Source organism: Chrysemys picta, chromosome 3 (genome assembly GCF_011386835.1).
Source record: "Chrysemys picta bellii isolate R12L10 chromosome 3, ASM1138683v2, whole genome shotgun sequence".
NCBI lineage: Eukaryota > Metazoa > Chordata > Testudines > Emydidae > Chrysemys > Chrysemys picta.
Window position 1 is genome coordinate 177,438,152 of NC_088793.1, and position 27,017 is coordinate 177,465,168.

General features: G+C 39.5%; 1 protein-coding gene across 6 annotated transcripts in view; it reads right to left on the reverse strand.

Annotated features, from left to right (window-relative positions):
• Window positions 1–27,017, reverse strand: part of SPTBN1 (spectrin beta, non-erythrocytic 1) — a 210,306-nt gene that overhangs the window by 52,786 nt on the left and 130,503 nt on the right. For 3 of the 6 annotated variants that reach the window (XM_005307339.5, XM_065590695.1, XM_008173041.4), the window contains 14 exons: window positions 21,238–21,389; window positions 15,343–15,516; window positions 13,453–13,544; window positions 11,437–11,517; window positions 10,418–10,533; window positions 9,135–9,247; window positions 8,331–8,518; window positions 7,241–7,358; window positions 5,338–5,496; window positions 4,527–4,829; window positions 3,296–3,449; window positions 1,764–2,634; window positions 1,514–1,651; window positions 90–846 (listed from right to left, as the gene is read on the reverse strand). In XM_005307339.5, the coding sequence (XP_005307396.2) occupies window positions 90–846; window positions 1,514–1,651; window positions 1,764–2,634; window positions 3,296–3,449; window positions 4,527–4,829; window positions 5,338–5,496; window positions 7,241–7,358; window positions 8,331–8,518; window positions 9,135–9,247; window positions 10,418–10,533; window positions 11,437–11,517; window positions 13,453–13,544; window positions 15,343–15,516; window positions 21,238–21,389 (3,416 nt within the window). Of the gene's footprint in view, window positions 1–89; window positions 847–1,513; window positions 1,652–1,763; window positions 2,635–3,295; window positions 3,450–4,526; window positions 4,830–5,296; window positions 5,497–7,240; window positions 7,359–8,330; window positions 8,519–9,134; window positions 9,248–10,043; window positions 10,534–11,436; window positions 11,518–13,452; window positions 13,545–15,342; window positions 15,517–21,237; window positions 21,390–27,017 lie in introns of all 6 variants that reach the window. The other 3 variants (XM_065590696.1, XM_042861183.2, XM_042861182.2) reach the window with 2 other exon arrangements.

A 27,017-nucleotide genomic window follows, 5' to 3' on the forward strand; every position in this document is an offset into this window, starting at 1 on the left:
AAAGCTTGATCTCTTTAGCTAGGCGACTGCAATAAGTGGTGTCAATTTGTGTGAGATTAATGCAAGGAACTAAATTATGGTTCACTTACCTGGTTATTAAGAAATGCTTCAGCTTGCTTAGTGTCTCTGAGAAATAGCTGGTAGGCATGAGACTGTGAAAGGAGGTTTTGCCTATTCTCCCACATTTTGTGAAGCTCATTCCACCCAGTGTCCAAAGCCTGCAGGCGCTGGCGTAAGAACATATACTGTGCATCAGTTTGTCCTTGGGTTACCATCTCGCCCATGTCTCTCATTTTCTGGTAGTCTTCCTCATAATTGTTAATTTCGTTCTTAATATTCTCATGCTGAGTAAGCAGCTTTTCAGCCTCTGTCAGTGTGTTTGGCATATCTTCTGAGGCAATCGCAGTCTGGGTTCTGGATAGCCAGGACTGGAAGTCATCCAGGTCACGCAAAAACTGCTGTAGTTTGCTTGCCTCTCCAAGGGATTCTTCCCGGTTCTTGAGGGTGGTTTTCATTTCTTCCCACACATCGCTGATTTCTGCAAGCCTCGACAGGATGGCCTGAGCCTGGTCAGGATGTTCAGATTCCAACTTTTCAGCCTCTTTTTGCAGGTCACTTAGCTTAGCCTCAATGGCTACCAAATCACGTTCCATACCCGTCAACTTCCTCTGAAGAGCCATTACTCCAGTCAGATCATTGCCCAGATCTTGTGTGGATTCAATTACTTTGGTCTTTTCTCTGATCCAGGATTTGGTTTCATTACACTCAAGATGGTAATTCTGGATACTTAGAGCAGAGATAAGAGCATCTTTCTTTCTGTCCACCAGTTCTCTGAACTGGCTCCACCTAAAAATGGGGAGGAGAGAAAAGCAGAGAAACTGAGGGTAATATACAATAATGGTAAAGTCTAATGTCAACATTTCTGAATGAGGAAAATGGCTGAAGTAAGCCTATTGAACTTTTAAATAACCTCTTTTTGTTTCTTTTGTTTTTGTTTCCCCCCCCCCCCACAGTGAGCTACAGTGTATACTAGAAAACACCAGATAGCAATGGACTAGATCTCAACATTTTCACTTTTTGCAGGGTCAAAGATTTTCTGCAGGTTACACTCTAACTCTCTGGATTTTCTGCATGGCATGAATGTACATGAAGACTAAAACTAAGAATCTAAGACAGGTTTGTAAAATATGCTGTACCAGTTTATTTTTACAACAAAATATTTAATACAGTAAGTCTTCATATTATCACAGATTTATAGCTACTGTACTAAGGGCCTAATTCAGAGTCCATTGATGTCAATGCAACAACTCTGGCTTTGAATCAGGCCCTAAGAGAGAGGCAGAATTAAAAAAAAAACAAAAAAAAAACAGAACTACGTCAGTTTTCATTAGGTGAAAATCAGACCCTGACAGTTTCAAAAACATACATATAAAATATACAGAAACACAAAAGAAACAACGCTAACCATCTCCTCAAATCTCAAGTTTCCACATGTCGTCTGTCATTAACCCACCTTGTGTTGAGTTTGTCTTGCTGAGCCTTGATCTCCTTTTCACTTGGATGACCACTGTGCATCAGCTGTCTAGCAATTTGATTTACCACTGCAACACGGGATGCCTGATTGTTCATTTCTGGTTCTAAGCTTTCAAATCTGAAAAAAAATCAAAGGCATTGGGGACCCTCAGTTACAGACAAGATAAGACTAGAGTGAGGCACACAGGTAGCTGATGTACAACAGGACCTCCTCGCAATTCTATTCTCACCTGTGTTGGATCACTTCCAGATCTTCAAGCTTCTCTGGAATCTGCATATTGTTAAGCCACTGCTCCTTTTCATCAATCCAAAGTTCACAAGCATCTGCTTCACTGAACATCTTATACAGAGCAAGGGTATCTTGCAGAGCCTGTTTACGGAGCCGCGTCAGTTCAGCAACCTCTTTGTATCTTTCCTCTATTCCGGACAACCTGCCTTGAACATCTGGAGATTCAGCATGTTCCTGAGGCAGAGCTTTTGCTTGTTCATGCAGTGAATCAATGGTTGGCCTATAGTTTGCAATCTCTTCAGCAACATCTTTGTGTTTCTTGACCAAGGACTGAGTAGAATACTCATCATGGCCAACATCATTGCTGGAGACAATTTTGAGGATGTCCAACATCCATGCATCAATATCATCAGCATCAGCTTGGAACTGATGAAGAAGAGAGGCTTCCTCCAGGCGTTTCTTCCTAATGGCAGACAGCTCCTCCAGGTTAGCCCATTGCTCTCGCATATCCTTTATTCTCTCTCTAATTTTTTCAGACCCAAAGTGCTCCTCAGCAATCATACCTTCACCTTCTTTTATTGCCTGCTGGAAGTTGCCACTACGGCCACTCATTTCATCTTCAAATGCCTTATGCTTGCTCAAGAGACGGACAATGCTAGTTAGGTCCTTCCCATAGTCATCAGATGACAAGATCTGCTCCTTTTCTCTGATCCAGCCCTCTTCTTCTGCCATTTCCCAGAAGAATTTCCACAGACGCCTGGATTCTTCCAAGCGAGCTTGGCGTTCGGCTGCTAACTGGCACAGCTCTTGGTAACAAAACTCCATATGAGCTACACGATCTCTGATCACTTGTGGATCACATGGTTTGTAACCTGTTCAGACAGAAATGTATTAGAGTTCAATCTCACTTATTTTTACCTGTAAAGCCAGAGCACCTAGGACTCTTAATGCTTACTTATTAGGTCTCCATCACAGAGTAACAGAGTGCAGTAAAAGACCAGTGTTTAAGGGAATACCGGTCAAACCTCACTCTAAGTAATTTGTGTGTAAATCCCGAGTATTCTCAGTGAATTAAAAAAAATTACTTTGGATTTACCCTGCTGAACTCAAAGAGCAAAATTGCAGTACAAAAAACGGGCACGTTTTACTTTAGTGTAACTTAGTGAAATTCCCCTTGATTTACATTAATGCGTCCGAGATCAGAGTCAGATCCAATAACTTGAATTGTAAACATTAGAAAGAGGTGAAATGGGAAATCGTAAGGCCAAAGGAACAACTGGTAAAAAATTACAAAAGCTTCTAGCTACTAGTGTGAAATGCCATGCAAAATACAGTGCCATGATGAATTCTGAGAAGGTAACTGGCCAAATTCACCTCTGGCATAAGTAAATCCAACTTAAATCAATGGAGTTGGGCCCACTTATGCTGGTGAATTTAGCCCAATGTGTATTATATGGCTAATGAAGCTCAATAAATATGTAACCAAAATTATTGTCTCTTCAAACCTAATACATATGTAAAACTACAACTTACCTTCTCCATCTGTGGCAAATTTCTGAGCAGATGCATTGACTCCCCGCACTCGTTCAGCCTGAATGGCAATGTCTGCCTCCACTAGCGCATGTTTCTGTAACAGGTCCTCTACCCCTAACAAATGCTTGCCATAGTCTTGAGATAGCAGAAGCACCTGCTCAAAGAAAGCAAGTAAAAAGTGTTGAGATAGTCACTGTTAAAACAACCTACTTCATGCACCTCCCAAAAGCACAGAATTAGAGATTCTCACCACAGTGCAACTGGCTATATGGCAAAGGTTTCCTTTACAGTTACAAGACCCCAGGCATCAAGTAGCATTTTCATGACTGGGTTTTCATTTTTTTTAAATTCTTTATTTAGCCAGTAAAGCACTTTTATGCCACTTATAAGCATAGAGTGAGCAATATTTACATATGATGGGCCAAGTTCGGCTCTCAGTAGTCTGGTTTAAAACTGGAGTGATAGCAGTTATTTACCTAGAGCCACTACAAATTTACACTGGTGACAATATATTTTGGCCAATATTTTCAAAACTCTGTTACACAAAAAGGGCTTCATTGTGTCATTGAAACGGTCTTGTGTTGGGGAGGGTGCAGAGCTGTGTTGCCTAGGGGAGCACTGGGAGACGTTCTGCCTCCCTTAGTTCCCGGGCACTGCACACAGCTACTGCAGCTCTTAGGGGGGGGTGCAGTGTCATTCCTCTGCACAGCCAGTCAGCTGTGCTGGCTGACAGGTAATGAAGAATGGATGGAGCCCTGGCCCTGCTCTCCTCCTCAGCCCAAAGACAGGTGGGAAGCAGTTTGCGTGTTCTCTTGAGCACAGCAGCTGCAAGTCTTCTTGGCCCTCATGGGAGCTGCTCAGCTGAGGAAGAGAGGTCCTTATCCCCTTCGACCCACATGTGCACTGTGTAAACGGTCTGGCCCAGAATGAGTACTGTAGTGAATGTAAATCTGCCTTCCCCAGGCAGAGACAAGCAAAAATAAAATATTACTTTGTTTAGAAGGTGAGAGTCTTGGGGTTTTTTGTAGCTGTTTTAATTTTATATTTTAAAGAGTCCAGCATTGTGTATCAAGAAGTGAATTGACGTAAGTGAATGGGGAGCTCCTGTTTTTGGACATTTGGTTATAGAGACATTATGTTTAAAACAAACATAATTCAAACAGATAAAGGACATGCACAATCTCTAATCAGCAGCAGTTTCCTGCCATCATCTTATCTTGGTGACATTTACCTTCATTTCATCCATCCAGTCCATAATGTAAAGCATTTCCTGGAATATCTTTTGCAGACCCAGGTTCATCTCCAGTCTTTGTCTACGTGCCCTGAGTAGCTCCAGCAGGTACTCCCACAGGCGTATAACATTGTCTTTTCTTGCGGTGATGCGTTTGATATCATGGTAATTCTCAGTCTCAAGTTCCTTTGCAACAGCAACTACTGCCTGAACTCGTTCTTCATATGCTGCAATGTCTGTTTCAATGGCCTCGTGCTTTTTAGTGGCAGCCTCCACGGCTGGAAGGTCAAAACCAAAGTTATCCTGTAAATGCACAGAAATCATTTTAGTAATGCCTGTGCATCAAAAATGCTATTGCTCAAACAAAGCTGTGTAATGTTACTTTTGATTATTCAAAACAAATTTGATAACTGTGGCTTCAAAATACTCTGAAAATACATCCATTGATAAAAACAGCAGATATACTATTGGGAAAATCATAAATTGGCCTTGCGGCAAGGGGACTTTATAGGCATTTTCTGTCTCTAATGTCAATGAATCAAGTTCATCCCTGGTGTAATTCCACTGAATTCACTAGCCATTTACTTGGTCCTACCATTTCATGGAAATAGTGAATATTGGGGAGACATTCCTGCATGGTTTTCTACTGAGTATATACTTGCCAAATTAGTTCAGAGGGAGTCTAACACACACAGCACAAACTGTAGGACACCTAGCATGAAGGAGGGAACACACATTGCGCGCAAAAACTGTATCCCATAATTACTCACGGTGATAAGTTTAGTCATACAAATAGTTCTGAAAGCACCACCTGAGAAACCAGTCGTTGATTTTCACTCAGCCATGTTTCTCTCATAGCTGCCTTGCGATCAAATCTGCGTGCAAGTTGTTCCAGTTTCTCTTGTCTTATGAGCTCATTTCGCAGTGCCAGTTCTCTTTCATGTTCAGCTTTTTCCAGTCTTTCCCAGGCCTGAAGAGATGAAAAAAATGCATCATATTCTTTAGATTCACATTTTTAAAGAACTTTGAGAAATCACATCAACTTTGCATGAAATCAATACTGTGGACCAAAATTAATTCCTGATGTAAATTCGCTGTGGCCAAAGCAGTCACATAAGGGACAAATTTGGTCCATATTGTTTAGTGAAAGAGCACAGGACTGTCAGGCTTTATACCCAGCTCTGCCAATGTGTGGCCAAGGCAGAACTACTTAAACTTTTAGTTCCTCAATTTACCTGTCTATGAACTGGGTATAAAACCTGTCTACCTCACAGGAGTGATGTGAGGATCTTTATTTGTTTGTTTTAAATCTGTTTTTTTTATAAGCAAAACAATTGGTTTGAATTTTATGTGCAAATGTGTTTAATCTTTTCCCAAAAGAGGGAAGGAAAGTATGATTCACACGTTCTCTCTCCTAAACCATTCCTGCACATAGATTTTTAAGGTCTGACTTTTAGAAAAAGAGCAGAACACTGGGGTCTATTTCTTTTGTTGCATGAGATCTTTTTTTAAAAGTAAAAAGCTGTTCATGTACATTAAGCTATTGCCATAAAAATTACAAATTAAAATCAAGCTAATCATCATTACAGATCCTTCTCATAAAAAACAAAGATACCCCAGTTAATCAGACACTATATTAGATTCCTCTAAATCCTAACAGATGTGACTTTGCCTGAAACCAAAGTATTTTAGGCCTTCACAGGCACAGGAGCATAACATAAACAGGGGAGTTGTGCAGTTTATTGCTCTCCCGGATGCAGAGCAAAGCGCAGACACCAGCAACAGCTGCTCTGGGAATTCCAAGCATGATAAAAAGCGAATTAGGAAGGCTCACAGTTTGAAGTCATTTGTTATCCCCAAGAGATCTTGTCAGACCTGTTGCTGTTCAGCCAGCTGTAGCTGAGTAACAGCTAGTTGTATAAACTCTGATCAACAAGATTGTTCCCAGTGGCTCCACACAAATCTTCTCCTTTCCTAACTCTCTCGCATAGTGGACATTAGGTCAGAGAAGCTTATGGAGCAAATTCAGGTCCCTGTTCTGTGGCCAAGAAAGACCCTTGATTCACTGTGGAACTCTGTTCTGCTTTAGCTGCCAGGGGGCTTTGATGGCTGGTAGAGTGCATTGGAAAATGAGGTGTGGGGGGGGAAGAAATCACTAAGTGTTTTTTTCTCTTTTCTGTCAGAGGGCATGCCTATACAGCAACTGGGAGGGTGCTAGCCACCCAAGTACAATCCCACCCAACCCCCTATACGCGGATGGCTAGTCCCAACTGTCAGGGCCATACTACTATTTTTAGCGTGCTAGTTTGAGCCAAGCTAGTGCGTGTCTGTCTACCTGCACTGGGAAGCACAATCACAGCTGCTCCATAGATATACCCAGGGAGTTCTAGGGGGTGGGACTAGGGAGAAGCAGGGCAAGGCCAGTGGATCCACAGCTACACAACACCAGTCACCATTTCCCCCAGCAGATGGAGCGTATGCAAGTGTTGCAGATGCTGCTGCAGCCCTGAGGCTACATTAGTGGTTACCCAGTGTGGCCGGCAGGAAATGTCGTTCTACCCTCTCAATCCTTTAGGATCCCCTGAGTCAAGCCAGGGGTCGTGGGGTTGGTGCGGGGGACAGTTTTCTCCCTAGCAAGCTGGAAGTGAGATTAAAAGAAAAGAAACATTTGAGATGCACATAAGGAGCTGGAAAAACAGAGATAATGCTTTCACCTTGTTAATGTCCGAGATGAGTTTGCCCTCCCGTGGCATGTACACTTTCTGATTGTTAGCCCTCATTTTGCTTTGGATGGTGAAAAGCAGTACTTCTAAGTTTCCTTTTTCTGTAAATCTAGACAGAAATTCCCAAAAGAAAACAGGGTTAAAATGAATATTTCATCACTTCTAATGAACTCAAGTGTGCTTTCTTGAAGGACTAACGTTGTCCATAGCTCAGTAATACAATTATTATTAGTCTTTTTTTTCTGTTTCATTCTGTGTGAAAGCAGGAAGGACAGGAGTAGTGCCCACGAGAACCAACTGGTTCAAATGTCACAATGATTGCACAAAGTCAGCCGATTTGTTTTTATATATTGAAATCCATCGGGGGGGGGAGGGGGGAGGCAGATTTTTTATTTCATGAACTGACCTAGTTAATCTACTGACACAGGAATTTAAGGCTAGATCCAAAGCCCATTGAAGTCAATGAGACCCTTTCTTTTGAATTAGACCTTTAGAGCACTTCTTAGAAAATACACTCATTTTATAGGCACTATGAAACCAACCACAATTGTAATGCATCTGGACGGTGATTATTATTATTATTAATGAAAACTGCATTAACAGATGATACATATTTATAGGGTCTTAACATTACATGGCAGCTTACAGAACTAGAGGAACTTAGTTTCTTCTTACATCAGCTTTTAGCATTCAAAGTTATGTTTCGTAAAACCAGAGACACTTGCTCTTGATCTGGGATAAATAATGAAATCCTATTATTAGCTGTGTACTTGTATTATACAGTGCTGACATGCATAAATGCGGCATTATTGTCTGATAATGATAGGCTATTGCTCCTTGCTGTACATTACTAGGAGTAGTTATGAGTAGTTGTTGTGAGGCAGTATCTCCTCGTATCTGAGATCTTGCAAATGGGCACAGTATTTTCTTGTTCCTACCATATGTGTGGGTGAGTGAAAGGGAAAAAGCCAATCTTGAGTGATAAAGATCAGGACTAAGTAGAAATAAGATACCAGAGGTTTTTAAGCTATTTTCTTAAGATGAGATTAATAAAAAACAAAAGCAGAGTGATTGAGTTTACTTGGGTGGTTTCTCCACTGTGCGGTAAGTGTTGAATGCCTGTAGCTGCTGTTGCACACCAACCAGCGAGTTGGCAAATTTGCGATTGTTCAGGATGATAATAGTTTGTTCAATCCACTCAAGAAGGTCAGAAGCCAGCGATTCATATTTTTCAATCATTTTCTCTGTTTCAATAGCATTGTCAAGCACCTGTAACAAACAGCACAAAACAACTGAGGAACAAGGCCAGACCAATTCAGACGCATTTCAGTCCTACATCTACGTAAAAGCGACTGTGCAGGGGGACTTAGCTTACAAATCAATGGCTAATTCCGGAGTACAACAGGGGATAGGATAACTGAGGAGTGGGGACCCTGCACTGCTCTGCAGTGAATTCCCATGCTCCCAGGCAAATTGAGGGGCAGGATGTGGTGACTGATCGACTGAGAAAGGAGTCCCATTCAGTCTGTCTCAAGTTCAAGGATGGTGGCTGCTGTGCAAAGTGGGAGAGAAAGCATGTGTCCTTTTTTAAACAAGGGACTCCTCAAGGCTGCAAAGAGGGGGAGAGAGACGGCGGTGGGGACCAGTAATGGGCAGGAGAAAGCGGCATCTACGTAAAGTTAACAAGCAAAATAAAATATCAGCTAAATGGTTTTTGTTAAGATATGGATGGAAATATCAGGAAAGATTAACCACTTCCTACATTTATAGGACTATATAGTATTCACGTCCACGATTAAAAGCTAACATATACAATGGGCTGAAGCGCTCACTAGAAATGAATATTTAGTTTGCTGCATCACATATAAAATCTTAGCTTGCAAACCTTTCCAATACGTTTTCCTTCAACAGCTAACGCTTTCATCTTAGAAAAGTAGTGGTAATATGTCACCACATAGGTGATAATTGACTTTTCATCAGGATGGTCAACACTGATATCTGAAAACCAAATAAGAGTTACTTTAGTATACTGTGGGATATGTGGTTTGAAACAATGCATACAGTGCTGACAATCCACTACATAAGACTCAGAGATGTGGGTTCAGTGGCCTTTCAGCTTTCCAGATTTTATCTGAAGTCTAGCCTTATGTGCCGAAACTAAAATACATTTAGTGGTTCTGAGTTAGTCTCAAATGCTTTGGTAGTGGCAAGTATAGATCTCCATGACTACTAAGTGCTATATTTCGTGTTAGGCTTAGAGAATGCAAACTGTCATTGAAGTAAAGGACAGGGAGTCATTACCTTTTGGTTCTATTCCAACCTCTGCTGTGTAAGGCTGATATTTACCTATCTTCACAGGGATGCTGTGAGGCATGTTTGTCAAATGCTTAGAAGAAGGATGTTATGACAGTATTACAGAGAGGAAATTCCAACGTCCAGCACCAAGGAGCTATAGACTGTCATCCACAGTCATATTTAGAATTCACAAAGGCAAGCAAACCCAGTTTGATATTGGTTCAGGAGAATCCTTTAATGAGCGCAGCTGGAGAGTAAATTATTTCCTATCCTTGCAGAAGTGCTGATGTATTGGAAAGTCAGCAACAAGAAACTTGCCCAGTGACAACATGACCTTTACCTGTCCTGTGACACTAAAGCTCCCTATTCTAATGTTACCTTCACATAAAACTATATGCCGCACATGAACACTAATACTCATTTATTGGCTGAAAAAATGCTGCTAACAATTCTATGAAGAATGTGTCATCTATATTTTAGCTTAAAGAAAAAGTTTTACCATACAGAGGATAGAGATGCCTCTTCACTGGGATGTTCTTATGTTTTATATACAAGGCCAGCATGGTGGTCTATTTACAGCAAAACACTGCCACATGAGAGCTCAAGTCCTGGGATCCTTGACTGGGAATGAAGGGAACTGGGATTGAAGGTCCCTTGCCGAAGAGAACATCGAGCATCTTTCTCTGATGTCCTACCTACTCCTCCTCAGGAAAATGCAGGGAGTGGTACTGATAGGAGAGACAGCTGCATCCAGTTGCCCTTCAGCACAAAAGGCTGCCACGAAACATCACCTTGGGGCATGGAGGGTTGTAAAAAAGGAATGACATTCCTCCACATACAGCCAGTCAATGCTGTAAGGGTAGGAATTCTTACCCTCTGGGTCCAGAAGCTTAGTGAGACCAAGATGTTGCTCTGCCAGGTTAAAAGCATTCTGCAGATTGTAGTGTGCATTTGATTTCTTCAGCTTGTCAAAATCAATCAGATCAGGCCTAAAAAATAAGAAAATTCCTTGATTTCCCCAATACACATGCATGTTACTTTAAAATAAATGAATAAAAATAAATCCGAGTCACCGAAAAGAGCAGTGGTGACTTATGGAGCCAAAAATTCACCAGGGATGAATTTGGATCAGATTCTGACACCTTTACTCGTATTATCCAGTACTTTACTTCTCAAGTAGTCGTACCCCTTTCAGTGGGACACTGAAGGAGTAAGGTACCTCACAGAATATGCGAGGGTGGCACAATCTGGCCCATGACAAAAATGGGGATAATTTACCAGGAATGAATGTGACATAAGTGAATAAGAAAAAACAAATAATCTACAGCCAGGATTGTGCAGCCTTTACTCACATTCGTGAGCACTTGTGCAAGTAGTCACCAATGTGAGTACAAGTGGCATAGTTTAGCTCCTAATGAACATTTAACCTAGGGCCAAATTCTGCCACCTTATTAACATGGAGTATCACCATACTTCACAAGTAGCCCCCCATTGAATTCAATGGTGCTAGTCAGCATAAGTAAGAGTAGCACAAGTGGTTCCTAAAGAGTAACTGTTTATTTAGGTACTGCATGGACATTGCAAGGAAAGTAGTCAATCACAAAGTGATACAATCACATATATATGATTTATTCACCTGAATACAAATGTAGCCATTTTGATGTGCAACGCCAGCCACTAGCACTGGGGTGAACTGGCAGTGACATGAAGAGCTACAATAGTTTGATTATTTTGCTGCATCTTTTGCCCACGGGACTCTGCAATGTTCTTGCAACCATCTTCAACCCCCACAGATTTAAAAATCAAACAGCACATTACTATACTACAAAATTGTGAGTACACAGCAAAAGTTTCATCTTTCTAAATCAATAAAGAATATCCCAAGGACATACCTGTGTTTATGGATTAGTGCGTTGAAAGCCATCCCATCCCTCCAGCTAGTTGTAAAGTTGTGAATGTTGACATTGGGATAACTGACACAACAAAAACCAGAAAGAGCATAATCAATATAGCATTCCTGCTCTGGCTTTGCATATTACGTCAATGGAAACTGGTTGTAGGAATGACAATTAGAACGTAAGGGAGGGATGTTCTCAACCAGCTACTAAAGTTTCACAATCATAATGACTGTTTTCTAATCATGTCAATAGCAAGAGGCAAGAACATCTCAGTTTTCCTTGTAACACTAAAAGAAAGGATATACATTCTACGTGTGTGATAATAACCAACTTTTTTTTTAAAGCTAGAAAAGTAGTTTTAATCTTTGGTGTCCAGTCTGCAGCCTGTATTTTTCCGATCTCTTCAAGTCTGAAGTCACTTCTTGACTCAGCAGCTGAAAAATTATTATTTTCGGGTACTTGAAATATTAAATATTGGAGAGGGATAGGAACTGCTGGAGAAGCAGAACGGAAAGTTTAAGAGGAATGACCTTTCCCCACAAATGCTTTTAATCAAGTGCTCAAGATTATGAGTGTGATGGTTAAATTTGTGCCTAATGGATTGAGCAGATTCAAGATTCATTTTATCAGTGGTTCAGGGACTTTCAAAGTCTCTGAAAAATGTTCAGGTTGTTTGCAAATTCTGGTTCTGGTGAACTCTCTGAAAAGGAAGCCTACGTTTCGCTAGAATTACTTAACTGCGCTCAATTTGCTATACGTCCATTCAAGTTTCATGAAGGAAAGAAACATAGTGGATTTCTATTAATAATGGATAGCCAGTTAATAGCAAGAAGGCTACTATTTGTGAAAGGCATTTTGGAAGCACTTCTGTTTAGGTAAGCCCTCTTTCTGAATGTGAAAGAAATCAAAACTTTAATTGCCTAACAAATTCAAACCTGCACTAAATAATGTGTGTGGCTACCTCATTGGCAGCAGGACACCGAGTCTGTTTCAGAGAAGCAGCAGCAGTCTTCCCATTGATACTCTTTTTCCTTGAAGCCATCAAAAAATATCCTGTGGGCCAAATCCACCGAAATCTAGCATACACTACAAGATTTAACCAAGACAAACTACAGTCCTTTGACCTTTAAAACTCTTTTCATTACATAGGGTGAATTCCATTGCATAACACTGAATTCCTATGAAAAGCAATACACTATTTCTGCAGGTTAAAAGGACTTTCAGAAGACTAGAATTGTAGTCCTCAGAATTATACCACTCTTGAGACTACCATGAATATCTTTGTTTCATTAAATCCTTTTGCTCACCCTACGCCATCCACAAAAAAACAACCCCCAACTTCTCCACCCCAAAATGCAACCCCACAACAACCACCCCATAACCAGAAAGAGGGCAAATTATATATTATTTAGATGTTCAGAGTCTTCAGAGATTCTGCCTTGAAAGGAGAGCGGGATTCAAAGTTCTTTGTGTTCCAAAGATATTCTAGGAAAGGATACGGAACATCCTAGTCAACAAACACACAAACTCAAAAGGATTGCATCGATTTTCAACTACCTACGCTTTGGCCTGCTCCTACTGAAGTTAAAGGGAAATTGACACTGACTTTCACGGAAACAGCTCTTTGTTTCTAGTATATTTTCCAAAACAAAACACGAAGAACCACACACAAAAAATTAAGGGAAAAAATCTGGTCACAAACATGCCTCAGTGTCATCACAATCTCACGATATGAATGGAAAGGGGGTGTTGAGCTAGTAACCTTTCCTGAATTCTCAGATTCTGATATTTAGCATGTAGAAGACATGAAAGAAACATAAGTAAGCCAGAGTTCACTGACATGTAAATATCAGCTTTTAATATTATTAATTCGTCCATTTCTGTTGATTACCTTGTCTTAGTTCAATCCACTTAAGGGAAGATACCTGTTTATACATTTAAAGCAATTTCAGTGAAAACTCAGAATGCTGTAAGAAGAGTTTTTCGGATAATCTTTTAATCCACACTCACCCAGCTGTCTTCATCTGGCACCACAGGAGCAAAGCATCCTTAGCAGATTTCTTCTCTTTGTTGTCTTCAGTTTCGACACTGATATCTTGGATCTAAGAGTCACAAATCAGTTTTAATGAAATCAATTTGTCATTTCTCAGTCAATTCTGCATATTTCCAAAGAAATAAAATAAATTAATACCAGAGCAAAAGCAACACAGAAAACCAAGGAACAGCAAAGCAGAAGAGCAGCAGTGCACAAGTCATTTATATTCATTCATTTGGAAGAAAAATAAGATGAACAGCTTCTTTTGCCTTTAACTTACCATAAGATATTTTTAAAATTCATGGACAAACAATTTAAAATTCACCAGAAACATCCGATTCAAATTGTCAAAACAAACCCGGTTTTATACAAAGCTATGGCCTAATCTTGAAAGGTTTTCTGTGCTTCCTGCAGCGTTCTGAGTACTCACAACTCATTTCAGTGGGAGTTGAGGACGCTCAAATGCCTACAGGCAGCGCTCAGCATCTTGTGAGATGGAAACCTTAAGGACAGATCCTGGGTACTTAGAAGTCAATGTGGTTTTGTCACTAAGTTCAGTTTTGGCTTTAGAAGCAACACAACCGAGTATGTTGAAGTCTACAATTTTATTCACTTTTAAATAAAGATGGTAACCTATGAGCAAGTTGACAATTTTAGCCTCATAAAGACAAAGTAAATCAAAAATATTTTACTTCAAAAATGTCAGACTTTCTGGATATACTGCAATGCTATATTTTACACTGACTTTGTATCAGGATAGCTGTAGAACACACAGAATAAATCTTTTCCTTACATATAAGAAACATGATAGCAGTTTACAGGTATCTAAAAGGGTGTCATAAGGAGGAGGGAGAGAACTTGTTCACCTTAGCCTCTAAGGATAGAACCAGAAACAATGGGTTTAAACTGCAGCAAGGGAGGTCTAGGTTGGACATTAGGAAAAAGTTCCTAACTGTCAGGGTGGTTAAACACTGGAACAAATTGCCTAGGGAGGTTGTGGAATCTCCGTCTCTGGAGATATTTAAGAGTAGGTTAGATAAATGTCTATCAGGGATGGTCTAGACAGTATTTGGTCCTGCCATGCGGGCAGGGGACTGGACTCGATGACCTCTCGAGGTCCCTTCCAGTCCTATAATCTATGAATCTATGAATCTATGAAACAAAAGGGACTAGCACTGTGACTGCCATAAAAGTTAATTGTGAGTTATCTGTTAGTTCAGACCAGTTTAAAAGTTAAAGAGACATTTACTTTTCAAAATTACATTCTACTCCACGGAGATGGGAAGTTTTCTCCTGTATTTCATACATATTCAAAGAACCAAAACTACTCCCACTCATTGTTTGCATGGTTTTAAGTAAAGCCATAAAAGGCAAAAATATTAAGATTTAAACAACTTTGTGGCTGTCAAGAGTAGAAAGATAAGAGAAATAAGCTTTATACATTTACACTATGGGTTACAACTCAACTGAAACCTCTACAAATCACTTGCAGTGATTTTAAGTGTTTATATATCATATATTGAAACACCCTGATAATGAAAATAAAATAGTTTATTTTGTTCTCTGTGCCTTGTATTTTCCTATGTTTTAAAAAATAGTATCTATATTATAGACAGAAAACTTAGGCTGACAGTTCTCATTTGCTTCCTGCTATGGATCAGTAGCGCAACTTAGGCATCAATCATGCAAGCTGCTGTACATTTCTGTAAGCTCCTGAAACATGTCCTGCTGAGTACTAAGTACCCTCAGCTCCCCTTGAAGTCAGTCAGGGGCACTCAGCACTTCTCAGGAGGTCCCCAGTAAGTTGGAGGGAGGATCAGGCCCACTGAGAATAAACATGTAGAACTCAAAAGTAATTTGTTTACCTGGAATCTCAGAATAATGGTCCAAATAAGGCCAAGAGTCAGCCTGTGATTCCCATCCACAATATCATGGGATCCCATGTTTTCTAGATGCACTCTTTGTTCTTTCAGAAACTGGAGGGCTTTATCAACATTCTCCAAACAATGGATGCGCATCCTTCCTTTGGTTGGTTTGGGCTACAAGGCAAAACACAGACAGGGAAAAAAGATATTACTGAAACTGCAAAAAATGTTTCTCTACCACTCAGTCTAAACAGGTGCAGTCATCTACAATTTCCATTCTCCATCTGGCAATATTATATATTTGCTCTCCAGATGGGATTTAATGCTGATGACAAAATTAAAAACACAATTCATGATCTGTGGTCACACACCACTTTTAGGGGCTAAGTCTCATCTCAGGCTTTGACCCACATTAATCCCTTTCAATCTGAGGTAAGCATTTCTTCCTTGAGAGAATAGGTTTATTTACGTCTTTCTTTAAATTCTTTTCCTTGTAAAACGCATTTTAAAAGGATAATGTTGCTGTGTGGTCATCTCTGGCTGAAATATGTATCCAAACCAATCAGAGGACCAGTGCATCCATCCCCAACCAACCGCCACCTCCCAGTCAAAATATGCTGCCACCATCCTCCTTTCATCCTTTTCAATCCACTATCTTCATTTGCTATCTGAAAGACTAGTGATTTTGCTGTGTGTGCATAATGGTATGTTATACTTACACACCCCTTTCTCTACCAGTCAGCCCAGATTTGTTTTTAAAGTAATATTTGCTGCATTGGGAAATATATTAAATAAGCAAGCTCACCAATGCATGAACACAATAAAGAGAAATGATTAACTCCAGAGGACATCTCCTGCCAACATTTAACTCTTTTAAAGGCAGCTCAGATTTGGTCCCTAAACAAACCGATGAGGCACCATGAAAAGGAAATTTCAAAACTTCTTTAACCCTTAAAGACAGGCAGATTTTCTCAAAATAGCAGAATACATTTATTCCAACTGATTTCTTTAAAAGAAAAAAAAGGAAGACAGCAACATGAAAGTAACATTTTTGATCAACGTAACCAGGCAAAACCATGAACGCAATAACATCACTTGAAAGTCAGGTATAAAACAGAATAAAATTAAAAAAACGTTGTTCTGTAGACAAACATTACAGGTGAATATGAAGTTCAGTGCTCACTGACATACCTTTGAGGGTATTCAGCCAAAATGCTAATCCACACTGTTTTCTTTGTTTTATTCAGTGAATGTAATTAACTGGCCACTGAAATAGCTCAGGCAAAATCTTTTCTTCAGACTGTACTCAGAAGACAGAAGGTCTCAGACAGAGTTCTGTTATGTATCCTAGAAACACTGGCCTGAACAACCTCAGTAATAAACATGAAACGCTTTGCTAAAAATTGATATTCTTAAGGACACTAAAGTGTCAGCAGTCACTGGTTTCACTTCAAATTTCTGTGACCACAAGTTCTCTTTTGGGCGCAGCGTGGCCTAAGTCAGCATTAATTCTGATCCAGGGCGTAAATTTCCAGGGACCTGATTCTCACTTACATGATGGCTACTTTACACCACCCTGGCTACGTAACAGGCCCTCAAAGTGGGCATAAATTACATTTCCACTCTGAGGTTTCCACACACTGTCAGAGCAGGGCAAAGAGGCTTTAGTGTACACAAGACCTCACATTTACAGTTTACACAAGGTGCATGCAGACCTTATTGTGACGCTTCCACAAAAAGTATACTGGTGCTATCCTGAAGATTTCTAATAGGTAATTAAGGACCAGATGCTATTCTCATTCAACTCAGTAGGAGTTGTATCATTTACCTAAATGGGAACAGAACTGGGCTCTAATGTCTCAAGACAATTACAGGGAAAATATCTCATTTAGCTAATAGTGTCAGAAATTCCTAAATCAAAACAACATACTCATAGAGGTGTGTTATAGAACAAATTAATTAGTTTCTGAGACTTTATTCTCAAACTACAGTTGAACACATATCCCAAAAATAAGAATACAGGAAATATAACCTTCAAAGAAGGCAAATTATAGGCAGGACTTTCTGACTCCTAAACACAAAGCTTTCATGTGAAATACAAGAAGACATAATAAATCTGAATGAGTTAGACCCAGAGGACCACTCAGATTAATAAAATGGACAAATTCCACAGTGTCTAACTGACCCTGACTGCACTTTTTGACGGGCAGGATTCAGCCCATGGTTTCACTGATGTCTGCCAGTTTAATCTCAGGCACAGAGAATCCATGGTGGGAAGTCCACCAGGAGGCAGGCTGCAGAAGAAGAAACTGTTCACTATCCCTCATTCATCAGAGGGTATTTAGCTCATTCAAACCATTCCTTATCTTCTTTCATTTTATCAAGAACTATGTCCTGATCATGAACAAAAATTAAATAAAAAAAAAATAGTTCCATACCCTGTGTGAGGGGGGTTGAGTGGGGGTGTCATCTCTTCCAGAGACAAACAGAGAGCCTAAGGGATTGGTCATTCCAAGGTTTCCAAAGCTTTGGGCCAGATTCACATAGGGTAGCTCATTGTGGCGTAAAATACATCTCCCAGAGCAAGCCTGGGCCCTTATATCAGAGAGGATGTTTTTCTCTACATGGAAAAAGAGAGGCTGCCATTCTTTTCTACTGCCACAATCTCTGCATGGTGGACTTTACACCAGTTTATGCCAGTGTTGGAATCACCTGACTGAAATCTGCTGTGTTTCCAGTTGATAATATATTCATATCTTACAGTGACCATAAAATCCTTTCTACTCCATCAGTAACTAGGGAGGATGTTAAAGAGCAACTATTAGAATTAAATGTTTTAAATCTGCAAGACTAGATAACTTGAACACAAAAGTATTACAAGGATCAGGTAAGAAGCTCACTGAATTATTAGTATTGATATTTTAACAATCTTGGAACAATGGGGAAGTTTCACATGACTGGAAAACAACTATTGCCATACCAATAACTTAAAAGTGGTAAATGGGATGACTTAGGCCAGCTAGCCAGCTAGCCAGACACTGAGCACAGGCAAATTCATGGATAGGGTAATATGGGATGCAATCACTAAAAAAGTTAAAGGATGGTAGTATAATTAATGCTAATAGTAGACAACCAATTGAACATGAGCTCTCATTGTGATGCTGTAGCTAAGAAGGTGAACGCATGGCTGCATATGCAGGGGAATATCAAGTAGAAGTAGGGAGGTGATATTACTTCCATATACATCGTTAGAGAGACCATGACAGGAGTACTGTGTTTTTTCTGGCACCCACAGTTCAAAAAGGATGTTGAAAATTTGAAAAAGGTTCTGAAAAAGAGTTACAAGGATGATTTGAGATTTGGTCTGCTTAAATGGCTTGACCTTTGAGCTGAAGTAATTATTGAGCAGTTATCTAATTAAAGGAGAAACTGAGCTAAATTCTGTTTTATGCAACATACAATACTTAGTTTTATTTCTCTGTTTGGAAGAAGCTGGTTAACAGTATGTGGAACCAAAATTACAATTTTTTTTTTTATCCTGACTGGATTCTTTCCCAATTTGCTCAGTGGGACTTTGGCATGCTGTCTTGTTGCTTCCAAAATCTTGGAATATTCAAGACTTTATGTAATAAGATCTGGACTGAAAATCATGTCTATTGAAGATTGGAGGGTAGTAAACATTGTACCCATATTTAAAAAAGATACTAGGGTGATCCCAGGAATTATAGACCAGTGAGTCTGACCTTCAGGTAAATAGGATGCAATTATTATTAAAGAGTTGTTATAACTGAAGTTATTTAGGGTACCTTAATTTTGTGGTTCCCAACTTGAGACACCTCAAAGGTTTTCAGAGGATGGATTGTTAGCAGCACTTTTGGAAATTCAGGACCTTCAGTGATGTATAAATTTGGCACCTGAAGATTGGGGCATCCCAAATCACCACACCTTTTTGAAAATTTAGGCCTCAGTGACTTGCCCAAGGGCAAACAGGAAGTCTTTGACAAGGCACTGAACTGAACTCCGCTCTTCTGCATCCCAGGATAGTGTCCTAACCACTGGACTGTTCTTCCGTGTTGCAGGATGAGGGTAAGAATTTGTAACAGGAGTGTAAGGTTGTTATATATTTTATTGAATTAATATTAATTGAATTTAAAATGTAAAAGTAACAAAGATAGCTTCTGTCTCTAGTTATCCCAGTTGTCCTGACTTTCTAGGTTTACTCTCTAGATGGAAAGTTTTTCTGAGCAGAGATTGTCTCGATATCTGGGTCTTATGAAGCACTAAACACACTGTGCCAGTGAACAACAAATAAAAAATAAAGGTAATTACAAAGAACAACAGAATTTCAGCAAATAAGCCACATAAGATGATCATAATAATATACTCTTCATTGTGCATAACTGTCTCAAGATTTCATGAATTACCTTATTTATATCCGTGTTTGCAGTGGAAGGCATGCTAGAATGTGCTGTTTAAACAAAGGTTGCTGTACTCACATTCTAAAGCTGAGATAACAATGCTAAAATAAGAATTTGTAGTAGTGTTGCAAACCACTGCTATGCTATTTTAATGGTGATGTAACCACAGATTTAACATTCTCACTAGGAGAATGCTGCTGGCTTGGCACCATTACTCCCAATATAACTGCATATGTTCTATTTGAATACAACATCCATTTTTCAAACCTTGGTGAGAAAAAAAAAATCACACTGAGAAAGTTGCATGGCTGGTCTGAGTTTCCGCATAGATAAAGTAATATGTGACATCAAAACTCACTTCAGAGCAAATAATTAAACTGAAATTAAGGGGTGAAACTGCGCTGAAGGGTTTGCAGACTTGATACCTGAAATAGTCTAAATTTTACAATAAAGACCAACTCTGATCTCAGCTACACCACCGTAATTGAACACAGTATCTGGAATAAACACTGTTTGCAGTGACTACATCAAACACTAATACCACACTAAAATACATTATTCAGCATAAAGGAATTTATTTTGAGCAAAATATAATACACACACATACTAAGTATATTTAACTCCTAGTATAGAATATTGGGACAGTGTACTTATATGCATCTCAGAGTTTATATAATCAACAGTATTTGGAAATCCCTATATCAAGTTTTGTTGTACTAACACAGCATTGTGGGGCATATGTCCAATTTTCTATGCAGGGTCTAAACCCATATGGCTTCTATTAATAAGACCAGTTGATGACACTTGATTACACATTTGCAACCTCATGTAGCCTTGGATCACAGCTGAAGACCTGTATTCCTTTGATAAGGTTGTTTTAAGAGCAGGGACATCATCAAATGATCTGTGTGGAAAAACTAGTACCTCACCATTCCCCAAAATACACTTCCAATAGTCATACAGCACCACTTCTTACCACTGGAGTTTTATTACACCCAGTCCACAGGGTCAATTTCTTCCCACAGATACTGACACTCATTTCCCGTTGATGAGAATGAGAACTGCTCACATACATACTTGAGGAAAAAGTGTCACCCAGAGGATTCTAGTTCATGTGGCCTACACCCCTAATCAAAGACAGCCACAGCCTGCAAGGTGCTTTCAGAGCCTTCATTGATTCCAATGGGAGTTGAGGCTGCTCAATACCTTCCTGGTAGTGCTCAGCACCTCACATGATAGATGAGACTCTAAAGGTTCTAACTCCTACTGAAGACAATAGAAAGACACTTCAATGAGAAGTGAATCAAGCCCTTACTTACGTTAAATACAATTTTTAAAAAATCTTAAAAATATGGGGTGAAATCCTGGCCCCATTGACATTAATGGGAATTTTGCCGCTGACTTCAATGAAGCCAGGATTTCACCTGTGGTTTTAATGAAGAGATGACAAAAAGAATATAAAGATATAGACACTTACAAGTCTTTCTCCTGAAAGAACTTCCAGCAGTTTGATAAGCATCCGTCCATCACGAAGATCAGCGTATAAATCTGTAATTCTACATGATACACGTGCCAAATGTGAATTAACCCACTTTGTGAAAGTCTTCTTCTGAACTGCCTCTCGTTCATCTAGGCAAAGAAATAATACAGGATTATTCTAAACAAATCAAAGCTTATGCACAGATGTAAGATGACGATATTCAAACCCGTGTTCCAATATATTCAAATAAAGAGGCTTGCTAGTGTCTCCAGAGGAGTTATTTTATCAGGACATTTCACAGAAAATCCAACTTTCTTATTTTATAGTATTTTCTGATGAAGTCAAGAGAACTGATTTCATTGGGAATTTTGCCTCAGCAATGTTTGAGAAGTAAATCTGGACTATGGACTTCAGGATTTGGCAGCAGAACCTGTTTCTTAAGACGCGAATAGGTGACTAAAGAATAACCTAAAGAGTGTCTGTGAATTATCCAACTGCCCTTGTTAATCTTGGTTATCTTGCAGCTTTTAGACAACTTCTGCTCTTGATTACACTGGTGTAAATTCAGAGTAACTTCGCTGAAATCCATGGAGTTACTCAGGGTTAACATTGGTGTGAGAGCAGAATTTGGTCCAATGCCTCTCACTTATTTTATTCCTTCCCCCTCATAATAGCATTTATTTTAGTATTGAAAGATTTCATAAATATTTATGTAAGAGCAGGATGAATTGTTCCAAAACTGCAAGAGTGAAGTTGGCCTGCATTTACATAAAACCATAGAAAAACAGATTTTTTTTCCGGCATACATATACCAGGCACTTTCATAACTGTTTGTACAGATAACCGTTGGCAAAAGTCATAGTTCATTTAATGTGTATGCTCACTATAGACTACGTTAATTCAGAAACTCTTAAGAAGTAGTCTGCTGAGTATCAAATGACTTTTAGCCAGAAAACGCTGCATCATTTGGTCACTCAGGGTCTTAACTGACTTCAGTGAGCTTTGGATCAGGACCTTATTTATCAGGCCTTACACTATGAAAAGAAACCCAGTGATTTCACTGGATTCTGGAAGAGTGATAGGCCCAACTTTTCAAACGTAGGTGTCCAAAGTTAGGTTCCTAAATCCACATTTAGGCACCTAAATAAGAGGCCTGATTTCAAAGGCACTGACCATCTGAAACTCTCATTGACTTTATTGGGATCTGTGCGTACTCAGTGCTTTTGGAAATCAGGCCACTATGATTTAGAAACCTAATTTTAGGCACACAAAAAAAAAAAACTCTGGACACATTATTTTAGATATATGAAATGTTTTTGAAATGTAGGAGGGTTAAATTTTCATGCAGAACTGAATCTGTCTGATGTTTCCCATGCTCTCTGGCCTTTTGGAATTTCCCAGGAGGAGCAATGTGCCTGTTTTCCTACAGACAGCGCTTCTCTAGCATGGACAGGTGCATGAATCTGGCATATTCATAGCTAGTTTTACTATATTCTCTTAAAACTAGCTAGAACAGAGTCTGTGCTTTCTAATGAAGTGGCCCACATCCTGTTCACACTGCTTATTACCAATATATATCTTGGCTTTGTATTGCTGACGTTGAGATGTTGTAATAATAATTGGAATGAAATATGCGGTCACAAAGCATTGAGCATTTGGTGGGGAAAAGTTACAACGCAATCAGGAGTAGATAGCTCAATGGGGCAAAGGTCTGCTGTCACTGAGCTGCTGATAGCGCTCTCTCTCTCCTTTTCAGTCCCAGCATGGGAGGAGGAAAGAGGAGAAGAAAACTGAAGCCGAGGGGGTAAGGACACAGAAAGTAAAGAAATAAATAGCAATAGAGACGGGGGTGGGTGGGTAAGGGAAGGAAACAGGAAGGAGGAATCTGAAAAGGAGAGAGCGTGCTATCAGCAGCTTAATGACAGTAGGTATTTGTTTACTTATATTATCCCTGTCACTACAATATCTCAGTGCCTCCCATGTATTTCTGAAATTATTCTTGCAGTACCTTGTGAGAGGGCTAATGCATTGGAACTGACCCTCAAAGGTGTTTGTGTTATATTACACCAATATGTTTTCAATAGCCTGACAGCCCATGGTGCAGTTTGCAGTGGTTCTCTCTTTGTAAAGTACAGTGTTACAATGACATGGCAACACAACAGGAAGTTAGCAGTAACTGAGGCTTGCTTTCTGATACCCTGATAGTAACCAACCCTAGTTTATTACATGCTGCAGACCTTTGCTCCACTGAGCTATCTACTCCTGATTGTGTTGCAACTTTTCCCCACAAAATGCTCAATGCTTTGTGACCACATATTTCATTCCAATTATTATTACAACATCATAACGTCAGCAATACAAAGCCAAGATATATATCGTTAATAAGCAGTGTGAACAGGATGTGGGCCACTTCATTAGAAAGCACAGACTCTGTTCTAGCAAAGCAATACTACAAAAATAAATATAGAGAGTCAAAAGATACAGTTTCCCATACCCAAGCAGCTCCTCATTTCCAGCAGCATAATAGCACAGTTTGCTCAATCTAGCACCAAAGGAAAAAATCCCATCATATCTGGCTAGTGGAAATACTAGTCTATCCAAATAATAATTTAAATATATTCTTTAGTAACCTTAAACATGCTGTTCAGAACTACTTATAGTGGATTCCTCAGAATGCTTTATCTGCACAGTTGCATGTCTGCTAATTCATGCTTCAAGTCAAAAGTGATTCCTTTTAACTAGCGAGTCACAGAAAACAGTTAGAAAACTAGCAACATTTTACATCTATTAAAAAATTTCCAACAATAATTACCACTTCTCCCTTCCCCATAAAGCTACATAAAAGCTCATTGTGATCCAGATGTGTCCAAAAACACGACATAATGTATATTTATCTAACTACTGTAGTTTCTATATAGCAATGCAACATTAAGAGATGCCTGTTATATTTACTCTACAGATAGAGAGATACTGGTACAGAATTATAGTTCAGATGTTCAAAGCATTATAGCTTCAAGAAAGCTGTAAAATCTAGTTACGAAGTTATCTGTAATGAAACCTATTAAAATAAACACATGATTATCAGCCGTCCTCCTTAGGGTGCAGGTAAAATGTACTGGATGGTGAAAGCAAACCAGCTGATACCATGTTGTTTTAGCAAGTGGAAATTGAGGAGTCAGACATATGGACTAATCAGGGAAAGGTAAAACAGACTAGGGATGTTATATGAAAAAATATGGTGATACATTGGGCCAGATACTCAGATAGCATAAACCTGAGTTTACTTCAACCACCTGCTGATGATCTGGCCCATTCTCTGGGGAAGGAAAACAGCTGTGTGGGTCAAACAACAATGTATTTCAGTTAATCCATCCCCAGGAAGCCACCTCTGTTTCCTTAAGTAGTGACTATCCTTTTCACATGGAGACCCTACCACCCCTCTGACAGATCAGTGGCTGGCTACTCTCTTCCAGTCATGTCCCAATACAGTTGCTGCTCCTCTCCTTTTACCTATTTTCTCTCTATCTTGTCCTTTGTGATTTCCATTATTTCCTATGCATTGGTATGGGTTGTTTTCTGATTCTTTGTTTCTCCATCCTCCTTTGTCTTGTTTTCACCCCTCTTGCTCGGCTTCCACCCCTTTTCCTCCTACCCCTGGTGGTTCCTTCCTCCTCTCCCCACTGTTTACACTAACTTAAAGATAGAAATGGAGGCAATACAAATTCTAGTCACTGCAAATGTGATGTTTTCAGACATGAAATCTCTTTCTCTCTAATTTCCATGCTCTAAGTCTTATGTCTCTCCAATCCCTGTACATTCCAGTTATTTGTTATAACCCATATTTGGGTTTGTGGGGTTTTTGGGGGGGAGGAGGGACAGGGAGAGGGGATGTTTCTGTCTTTCTTCCTGCCCACTATGATTGAGCAGTAAGGATGGAAAAATGAGCTTGCCATGGGGAAAGTCAAATTACTGACTGGCCGAATGCATCCACTTGCCTGCACTGAGAAAGCCCTGCTTGATAGTAAATAGCCAGGCTCCCACACAGCCTTGTGGCATGCCACTGACTGCCAGCTTTTCAGAAGAGCCAGCAAATAGACAGTGAAAGATACCCAGGAATGCAGCTCTTTCTGGACTCCCACTTTCCTTACCCACCTGAGGGCACTCTGTCTGTCTCACCGGGTGCAGCTATGCTGGAAAAATTAAGCTCTGTAATTCTGCACTGATAGCAGCAACAGTGCAAACACCAGAGTAGACAGAGTGCAGGCGTTTTTACCACCACGTCATGTATACCCCCTGTAGTACAGCATCTAATACATACACTTTATACATGTTTTTATATATGTAACTGGAAAACAAGATTAAAACTGTTGATACGTTTATTTGAATGCGGTGTGCCATGTAATCTTAAAACCTCTACTGACTATTTCTGCTTGGCATTTCACAATGATGGCAGATTTTTGCAATAGATTTCACCATTACCTTCAAACTGATAAACTACAAGTACATTTTTTATTCACAAAAAGAACAGGAGTACTTGTGGCACCTTAGAGACTAACAAATTTATTAGAGCATAAGCTTTCGTGGACTACCGCCCACTTCTTCGGATGCATACTAAACTTCTTTGGTATGCATCCGAAGAAGTGGGCTGTAGTCCACGAAAGCTTATGCTCTAATAAATTTGTTAGTCTCTAAGGTGCCACAAGTACTCCTGTTCTTTTTGCGGATACAGACTAACACGGCTGCTACTCTGAAACCATTTTTTATTCAGATCTTTTAAGTTAAAACATGCACAGAATTAAAGACCATCAATTTTATTTGCATATCTACTTTAAGCCAGGAATTGCACTGACAGCTTAGAAAATGCAACAAAGCATGGAAAATAACTAATTGATGCTATATTCATGTATATACTATTACACAAAAGTAAAGTATATAAATGGTAATACACCTTAATAACTAATTATGGGTATTTAATATCAATAGTGGGAAAGGGAACACCATTTATAGTCACTCACGCCTTTTAAGTTTACATTAACAAATGTGACACTTTTGACAAATATCCTTCATATCTTTAAAGAGATATTTTTAGATTTTGAAAAATCTAATTGAAACCAGAGGATATGGGTGGAGCTGCCAAAGTCTTTTAGCTTGTGAAAACATTTGTTTCCCAGGGGTAAAGACAAACGAGCATCATGCAAAACATGCACAGCAGGAAAAGGGAAGTAGCTCTTAACAGCTGTATTGATAATACAGACTCCAACTTATCTTGAGGCAACATTAGGAAGGAAATTTCCTGTGGACGGAAACTCCTCTGACAATACGATTAGCAGGTGGACTTGCAGCTCATGCTTAGTGCTTGTAATTTACTGTGGCTGACTTGGTTTAGTTGCTTAGTAAGTAAACAGGAGTTAGGTAATAAACTTTCCTTGACAAACACTCTTCCTTTACAATTTTAGCAACATTCTGAAATATTATGGGTGGGATTTTCAAAGCTGCCAAAGGAATGTGAATGCCCAATTCTCATTAAACTTAAAGGGATTGTAGGATTCTAGATAAAAATTCATGAACCATATTCTGCCGCCAATTCCACCGGTGCCATCCTATTGAATTCAATGAACTCAGTGGGCTTGCACCAGTATAATGGAGAATTTGGCTCAGGAGATGAAGTGGGAAGTACGAAAATCCAGCCAATAAGCACAAACATACACAGCCCTCCCTCAGTGTGCAGAACAGTGATATCAGCACTAGTGATGTAAAAGTTTAACTGGTTAACCGAT